Here is a 9164-nt window from a genome sequence, read left to right on the forward strand (position 1 = left end):
TGAGGCTTTGCCTTGTCATTGTGGAAGTAAAGAATAAAACATTTATTATATAGTTAGTCAGTCTACAAGTGTTAACTTTGATGTTCTATTTCAAAAGTGCTCAATTTTATCGTTTTATAACTATTATTAATACAATTAGTATACAACGTATTAGTGTGCTGAGCGCCTGCTGATGCGGAGTGAGGCAGGCAATTCTCTTGCCTCATGGCAGAGGGTGATAGTAAGAGCAAGGATTCTGATTCTGCGCACACCTCAGCCCCACCAGCAATCCAACAGCAAGTCAAGCCACCCAGCATTTTCTTTTCATGTTGCAAAATGGAGGATTACCTATCGATTCATGCTTCTATTTAAAAAGAACCGCGCATAGACTTCACTTGTAAGTAAAATATTTGTATGCTACAGTTTATATACTGCTTTCTTGGTCTTCCAATCAAATGATGCAATTAAAAGATGTACGTTCATTTATTTGAAAATCTCACTTTGCCTCACCCCACGTCACTGGTGGGGTATATTGTTTGAAATCCATTAAAATAGTATATGTTCAGATAGAGTGATAAGATTGTGATGTCATTTTCGGGTTGTATCACCAAATACCCGTTAGTCTTATTGGTTAGTCTGCAAGCAGAACCTTGTGAATATTTTGGCCAATATAGCCTGAGATTTTTTGTCTCGTTTTTTCTCTTTCCGTTTTTTATTACTCGTTTAAGTCAAGTCAAGTCAACTCATTTTTATTTGTATAGCCCTTAATCACAAAGAGTCTCAAAGGGCTTCACAGGTTATTACACAGACTATTTTTTCAGACTATCGTTACACCATCCCCTGATCTGGAACCAACATGAGGGCAAGGAAAAACTCAAAAACCTCAACATGAGGAAAATGAAGAAACCTTGAGAAGGGACCGCACATGTGGCATCCCCCTTTCAGGATTACCAGACAGCAATGGATGTTGCAATCACAAATAATAAAGAGATATTGTCCAAGAAAAGTATAGGTTATTCATATGCTATATTCTAGAGTGCCATGTCTAATCTTTTCGCAAACAATGTTTTCTACGTTGTTATCAATGACAATAAAGACTATTGTTTTCTAGTTTAGTCTATTCCGTTTTATTTAGAGGTAAGCCGAAATTCAGGCCTGGCATAAAATGTCAATCAATAAGTCGGGCTGGGCCTGGCCGGGCTTCTCTCTCGTTGATTTTTCATTTTCATTCACTTGTCATGTGTTTTATGTTTCTTTTTCTTCGTGATGGATCCGTAAAGCAACGCTCTCTCGGCACATGTGCGTTCGAGCACTTTGGCACCAAAGTGCTCACTTAGGAACTGCACTTAGGCGCTCCGCGTTCTTTGACGCCGAAGGGCGCACTACGGTACCCTTTGGGTTTACTCCGAGTTCAGTCCCTCAAATCAGCTTAATCGTTTGGTCTCTAGCTGGTTCGGGCTTTTATCCGCGTGGGGGCGGGTCCAGTCGGGCTGAATTTTTTAGTCTCGATCTTACCTCTAATTACATTCTAGTTGACCAGAGGTTCTTTTATTTCCACAGTTATTCCAAGACCCTCTCGTACCTGTTGCTTGCCTTTTAGATTTTGCCATTAGGTTTACAGCTTCTCTTTTTACCCTCATATTAATGTATTTCTTTTCTTAGTGTCCTATTTTCTTTGAGCTCAAGTGTTTCCTCATAGGGTGCCTCTGCACTCTGAAGGGTGACTGGCCCTTTTAAAGGAATGAGGGGCCATCAAGGAGGTGTGCAGGACCAACCCTAGCAGATGTAGATTTGGGTGGTCATTCCTGTCAGTGTAGATTAGTTGGGTGTTTTTCCCCAAGTATGTTTCTCTGTGCTTTGCTACTTCCTTTTTTTAACCATAGTTCTTCACGTTATGTGTGTCTGTGGATGTTATTAGTATTTGTTTGAGCAAGTGGACATGTCATGATTGCCGATTGAGCGCAGCTGCTGTGGCTTAATTGGCGCCAACAGCCCAGACAGCTGATTGACTGTCACTCTCTTTTTAAACCCCCGGCTTCCAAGAGGAAGCCGTCAGATCGTTACACGAACTTTTGCCTTCAGCTTAGTTAGCCTTTTCGTCCGACTCCGTTTTTGCCCTGCTTTTTTCTGCCTAATCTTTGTTGCCAACCTGTTTCCGGACCTGATTACGCCCTGTTCTGCCTGCCTTATACCTGACCTTGCTTACGAACTCGACATCTCCTTTGATCTCCAGTCCCGGCCAACGACCTGCTATTCCCGCCTGTCTCCGATCCTCCTCGCCAGACACGAAAGTGCCACTTCCGCACCGCTCGCTCCTTTTGTCCGTCAACCATCGGATCGTGGAAGCAAGCCCTAATCTCCCTCTTTTTCAATAAAAACTGAAAAAACGAGCGCTATTGGGTCCTGTGTCCGTTTCTGGTCCGTGACAGGACATGCTTATGGTGTTAGTACTGTACCTTCGATGGTTTAACTGGATGTTTAAAAAGTGCTTTTAATTACACTTTGATGAGTTCATCCATGCATTTTTTTCTTCCATCCATGATGAAGATGTTATGTAGGTAACACTGCCTAACTCATTTCACTTGCTTTCCAGTTACTCTCTGTACAGCCTTAAAAGCTCCAGGATGCCATTTTAATGAGCGTACAGTGTTGTGGCCCGTCTTGATATCTCAAAGGGGGAAATGTCAGCACTGGGACAAAGGCTTCAGTTGGGATTCAAATAAAAGGTTTGAAAACGGTTTGAAAATATTGTGTTGTTCTTCAAAGGAGCATAGCGTCATTAGACACCGTGATTGTGAATTCATCTGGAATTGTTGGTGTCATTTTAACATAGCGGAATTTTGGGGTAAACTTGTATTGACATTCAAAATAAGTGTTAATAAATAAAATAAAAAAATCACAATTTAAAGACTACACTGGATAAGGTAAGATTTTAGGCCCAAGCCCGACCTTCCCAAACTTCAAACCTGGTTGGGCCTAATTTATCAATCATTACGTTTGGGTCGGGTTGGGCTTCTATCCAGCTGTCATTGTTCTTCATTGACTTTTTGCCCTTCTCTCTCTTAACGTGCCATGCTAGATTCTTAAGAACATACTTCTTCTGTGGTTTATGGCCCAATTTTCAACTTGTCAAAATGACAGATGGGCTTACAATTTTGCCATTAACTTATAAAACAAAATCTGTTCATGATGGACAATTGTTGGTTATGTTACCTCTGTATACACAGACAAATAAAAGATGTATATATTTATACAGTCTTGTTTAACTTACTCTTTGTTACAAAATACAGGCTTTGATTTGTTGTCATAAATAACCTGTCTTCCTCCTGAATCCTCACAAATAAAATGTGAAATTTTGGGCTTGGTTTTGCAATTGAAGTTAAATGTTTTTGCTCGGGCTGGGTTCAGGGTTTAAAACCCACAGGCCCTATTCAGATTCTGCTGGATTTCTTATACCCGATCGTATGAGCACTTTTCATTGCTCGCCTTCTTTTTACACAACAAAAGACTTCAGACTTAACGCTGTACTGCCCTAAGGTCTGCAAACGCTAATGCTAACATTGAGATGAATGATGAGGACTGACAAGCCCCACACCCGTCAAAGACCACCACACAAGTCCAAATGTCAGCAAGCGTCGTGTGACAATGCGGACAGTGTGGTGAGAAAGACGCGATGGGATGTGTGTTGTGTATGGGTGAGGCTCGCATACAGCCTGGGGGATCGAACAAGGGAGACATGATGCGAGGGGACGGAAGTGAGGAGGTAGTGGGTGGTTCTAATACACGGGAAGGCCGTCCAGTTGGTTCGAAAACAAAGAAAGCGTGTGCCGTGTTGTTATGATAGGTTTCGAAACATGATCGAGGAACTTGTGGAACGAAATAGGAGGTAGAATTGTTTAACAAACGGACTGCAGATGGTGTAAGCGACTACGAGAGTTAGGCAAGCAAAACCTGAGCTTTAACTAAAAACAAAATAAAAGGATAATAATAATCAAAGTGGCAAAATTTAGAGGACGATATACTGTATTTCCGGACCCAAAGAGCCTAAATTGCCCAAAAACGTATATGTGCGTCTTGTGTCCCGGCGCGCTTTATGTACAGAATGAATCAGTTGCCGAATCAGTTGATATTAAGCGCTCGACACAACTTCATGACAAAGGTGTCAGCAAGCATTGTAACCCAGATAGCAACATTAATAATAAGGGGCCGTATGGGACATAGTCCACATAGCTCGTATCTTAATATCACACTATTTTCAGTCATGGTGCCAGAAAATTTGAGAGAAATTCAAAAACAAAAACAAAAGTGATAAAAATTGGTATGCATTTTTAAAAGCTTTTTCAAACTATGTTATATATATATATCTTTTAGGACACACGAATTGCTTCCCACAATGCCTTTCTCTACATTCAGTTCAGAATTCCATGCGCTGTGAGTCTGTGATACAAGACTGTATTGCAGTGGTCCTCGAACTTTTTTGTACCATGAACCGGTTTATTGTGTGACAGTAGTCTTACAACCCGCATCAACGATAACATCAACATCGTGGCTCATTGACTAAAATTTGTGTGATGATAAGATAAAACCTAAATCATTTTCAGTGCAACAGAGCACAGCGTGGCCACAAGATGCCGGACAAACATGGTGGTGATCTAAATTGGGGAATGTGCATTTTCCAAAATGCTTGTAGATCAAGAAATTACCATGGTTTTACATAACAAGAGCCTCACTGAGAGGGAGCTGATATGATTGTCTGCCATGTTGCTGCTACGGGTACAAAAAAACTAAAAAAGACTGGGTAAAGAAAAATGATGCTTACTCAGAGTGCCATGTTGTACAACATTGTTATGAAACATTATGTGAAAGAGTTCAACCAAAACAACATTCTACAATTTAGTACAGTGAGTACAAAAGGTTGATGATGATATAAAATGTTTTACCTTTTCCTATGTCATCTATATTTCTGCTATTTCTCCTCTGGTCTAATGATTACACAGTGGATTTGGGCATATTATTAATTTTATCATTGTTACTGTTATTTAGTAATGGGCCGTGAGGGCCTGCAAGGCCTTCTCTGCTGGCCTACCAAAAACCAAAAATCGGAATCATGTGATGTTAATTATATTTTGTCCATCAATACTTGTTTATTAGTGACTGATGCTGGTTTTTGTGCTTTCATAGTAATCATAGTAAACATAGAAGACAATAATTACAAATTGTCTATCATCTTCCTTCCATGGCTTCTCCTCAGCCTGTGCTTTCGTTTGTAAGCATGTAACCAATCACATTTCAAGTTTACTTATTGCTAGGTTCGGGAATCTGCTGTCATATCGCTGTGGGTCCAGCCAATCAATTTTCGGATTGGTTTAAATTTGGATTCTGGAAGTCGTAGAGAAACATTACCGCTTTCACAAACATAGGGGGCGGTAACTGCCCGCTGTCAATATTGAGGCTTTTTCATGTGTCGTAGCTGTAGCTGCAAAGGAGGTTTTATAGCCATAAAAAGTTATTGACATAACAGAACAATTTCACCAAAGAGTTGTCCATATTGAGGATGGCATACTGGATGTCCTTCATATCATTCAGATTCAGATTCGGATATACTTTATTGTCATTCTTGTACACGTGTATACAGAACGAAATGTCGATACATCTGACCCGCACAGTTTCCTTGAATGTACAGATATACATAAATGTTGTACTGAGTTAGAGTATTGAAGTACTAATAATATGCTAAATAATTATAGCTATGTATAGTATTATACAGTAGTGCAAAGAGTGCACGAGGAGCAGCTAACCAGATGTGCAAAATGGGCAGTCAGTCTATTATGATAGATACTGGACATCAAGATACCAACTGCCTGAAAACACGTATTGCTCAAAAGTTTCACCATCTTGGCCCTGTATTTGCTGATTCTGTCGAAACAAACCTTTTCTTTTGTTTAACTGCACGTCTGAAGAAGAGATTGCACAAATCCTTCAAAGTCCACAGACAAAACATCAAAACATGTTATGTGATTCTCTTGCAGCAGTAGCACATAGACGTGTAATAATAATATTATAACATCAGAAAATAAGCAGCGTTAAGTTTGATAACCTCATGCTCATGTTCAGAGAGGTTGCAGTAGTTGAAGTGGAATGTGGCAGGTCAGAAGTCAAAATGCAACTTTTTCTTTTGACATTGAATTATGAATGTGCCACTAAAATCCGTGGGGTTCAGCAGTAATTTGTTCACTTGTGTGAAAACATTGGGTCAGGGGTGACCAATGTTGAAAAACTGTTTTGGCTTATGAAGCATATGAGATTTTGCGCTCACAAAAATCACTACCCATCACTCTTAAAATCTAATGGATGAATACAATGTTGCTTAAGTTTTTACGAGCTCTGTGGAAAGATGGTGCCAAGGGGCCAAACACAGTGTTGGGAGACGGCTATTTTTCTCTTGGTTTGGGTTTGACCGAGAACAACATGCTCAACTCCAAGAAGGACGTATGAGTGTCTGCCAGTTGTTTCTCCTGCGTTTCCAACTTACTTTTGGCGTGACTAGCAAGGCATCTATCTTCTCTTTAAAGGGCAGACGTTTGTCTTCTGAGGATAGTTTGCATACTCTGTCTGGAGCACGCTGTCAGGTCTTTACATAGCTTGCACAGTTTTTTTTAAATATCTTCATCTGGGAGGCCTAAGCGGCAGGTTTCATCCAAGAACCTTGCGGTCTAGGTGGAGAGCAGGACGCTGGCACTTTGGTTTGTGAGTCAGTTCGAGTTGGAGCGTGTGGTCGACCCGGCTGCATGGGTCTGCGGCTTCCGGCGTTCCCGAAGGTCTACCCGGCATTCCATGTCTCCCGCATCAAGCCAGTGGCTGAGTCGGACCGCCCGACACAACAGGCATGTATGAAAGTGCCTTCTGATATTGTTTTTTATCCATTTGTGGTTAAGCAGTTGTTTGTGTTCAAAGGGACATTATGTATTATTTAGCGCCTCCTAGTGGAAAAAAACCTCACTCACCAAAAAAACCCCAATATTGCTTTAAAAATGAGCAAAAATACACAAGCTGTCATATACTCGCCTATTTCCTCTATATACTCTTAGGTTGTAATAAATAACAACAAATATTATATTTCTAAAATAAAACACGGTTTTATTTAATTGAGCAATTTTTTTAAAATTATAACATACACAAAATACTTTAGTTAAAAAGGTAGGTGGCAGCAGTAGCTCAGGAGGTTGTGCGCTCCTCTGTGCTATATGTTTAAGTGTCCTTGGGCAAGACACTGAATCCCTAATGCCCCCGATAAGCAGGTAGGTACCTTGCATGGCTGACCCTGCTATCTGTGTGTGAATGGGTAAGAGTGAAACAGATTGTAAAGCACTTTGGGAGGTCTTCAGTGACTTGAAAAGCACTATAGAAATGCAAACCAATTACATTTACATTTAGAAAGTACAAAATAAGTAACAAGTGAGAGACTTGAATACTTAAAAATGTGTTCTTTTTATAATCCATTAAATTGTTATTGTTATTATTATTATTATTAATTTAGTACGTTTTTCTACCTGGTTTTCTACTAAAATAAGACAAATATCTTTAAAGGGACAGTGTCCAATATTTGATCAATAGACGTATGGTGTGGTGCAACCTAAAACGAGTGCTAAAAAGAAACAAAGAAGACATAATTGTCATGATTGCCGATTCAGAGCACCTGCGACTGCTTAATTGGCGCCAACAGCCCAGACAGCTGATTGGCTGATGTACTCCTTTTAAACCCCCACCTTCCAAGAGATCCCTGTCAGATCGTAATGCGAACCGTTGCTCGCAGCTCTTACGTCAAACTCTGTTCCTGCCCTGTTTTTCTCTGCCTGATCCTCGTTGCCAACCTGTTTCCAGACCTGACTCTGCCCCGTTTTGCCTGCCCGTTATCCGATCTGTTTTGCCCCGCTACATGCCTGCCTCCTGTTGCCGACCTCGTTTCCGAACTTGACACGGCTCAACCCCTGCTCCTCCCAAGTCCTCAAAAATAATATTTAAAATTTTGATTTTGCTTCTGGCTCTGTCCCTTGAATACGGTTAATTGGGTGTTTTAATACCCGTCGGCCCAATCTTACCTCTAATGCACACTGTCCCTTTAAACAAAAACAACCCCTTAATCATCTGGATTAAAAACAACTGAACAATATCGCTATGGCACTATGGATGGAAATGAAGATAATAATGTAGAATAACTAATGAAAATAGACACTGTGACACCCATTTTTACCCACGAGCCACTGTTTTTAAAGAAGGTGCGGCTGTCTAATTATGGTTTGAGGACAGAAATTCAACAAATATGATTGTCATGTCGGCGAAATTCTACTGACCAGCTCTCCTGGCACCAGGTCTTCTGGCGGCGTTGCTGCAGCAGATCGCAAAGAAGACAAAGTGCAGCAAGAAAGCGCTCCATGTCCGAGTGCAGCTGCGGCTCGCCATCGCTCCAAAACTCTTCAAATGCTCATCGTACTCGCAAACCAAAGCGGAACAAAAGCCGCAAATAAATCAAACTAACAAAGTTGCAAAGAAGGTGATGGGTCGATACGGCGTTCGACTGGACGAGGAGGAGTGCTGATAAGATTAGGGTCCAAAAGATCAAATCGGGTAAGTCAGTGCGCGCGCACAAATGGACAGACGTCGATGGAGAACGGGGGGGACACCGATGTGCGTAACGCCCGCGTGCGCCCTTCGCGACATTTGTGGGCACGCCTCTTGCGCGAGATGGCACTGCCTTTTCTTTCTTGAATATGTTTTCTGGGTGCTTCCTGCGTGTGCGACCGCGAGAGCACACGACCACTCGAGAGCGCATGCAGCAACGTTGGAGCCATTTATGGGCTAAGAGGATAACGAGCGTCTAATCCGCACAACGCACGCAGATGGAAGCCACACGCGTCCTGTGGCCCACTGAAACACCACAATACCATACCAACGCAATCTCTTTGCACCTCAGACTTCCGCCTTTTCGCCTTGTTCTTGTTGACTCAGCATTTATTTTGTAAAAAATGGGCACGATGATGATTGAACGCCTGCTTTTCAAATTCCAGTTTTCTTTTGTGTCCTCCTTGGATTCTTTGTAACTGTCATGATTACTGATGTGACTCACCTGTGCCCACTCATTGGCGCCGACCGCCCCGAGTTCTGATTGGCTCCCTGTCACTATTTGA

The 9164-nt window shown here is 41.5% G+C and overlaps 1 protein-coding gene across 1 annotated transcript in view; it reads right to left on the reverse strand.

Annotated features, from left to right (window-relative positions):
* egflam (EGF-like, fibronectin type III and laminin G domains) overlaps positions 1–8878 on the reverse strand; it is a 56712-nt gene extending 47834 nt beyond the window's left edge. Inside the window, exon 1 of the mRNA XM_088336038.1 lies at positions 8331–8878. Within this exon, the coding sequence (XP_088192164.1) occupies positions 8331–8439 (109 nt within the window). The 5' untranslated portion in view covers positions 8440–8878. The remainder of the gene's footprint in view (positions 1–8330) is intronic.
* Positions 8879–9164: the final 286 nt, after the last annotated feature.

This window comes from Urocampus carinirostris, chromosome 5 (genome assembly GCF_059441175.1).
Source record: "Urocampus carinirostris isolate Australia breed hairy pipefish chromosome 5, RoL_Ucar_1.0, whole genome shotgun sequence".
In the NCBI taxonomy this organism is placed as follows: Eukaryota; Metazoa; Chordata; class Actinopteri; order Syngnathiformes; family Syngnathidae; genus Urocampus; species Urocampus carinirostris.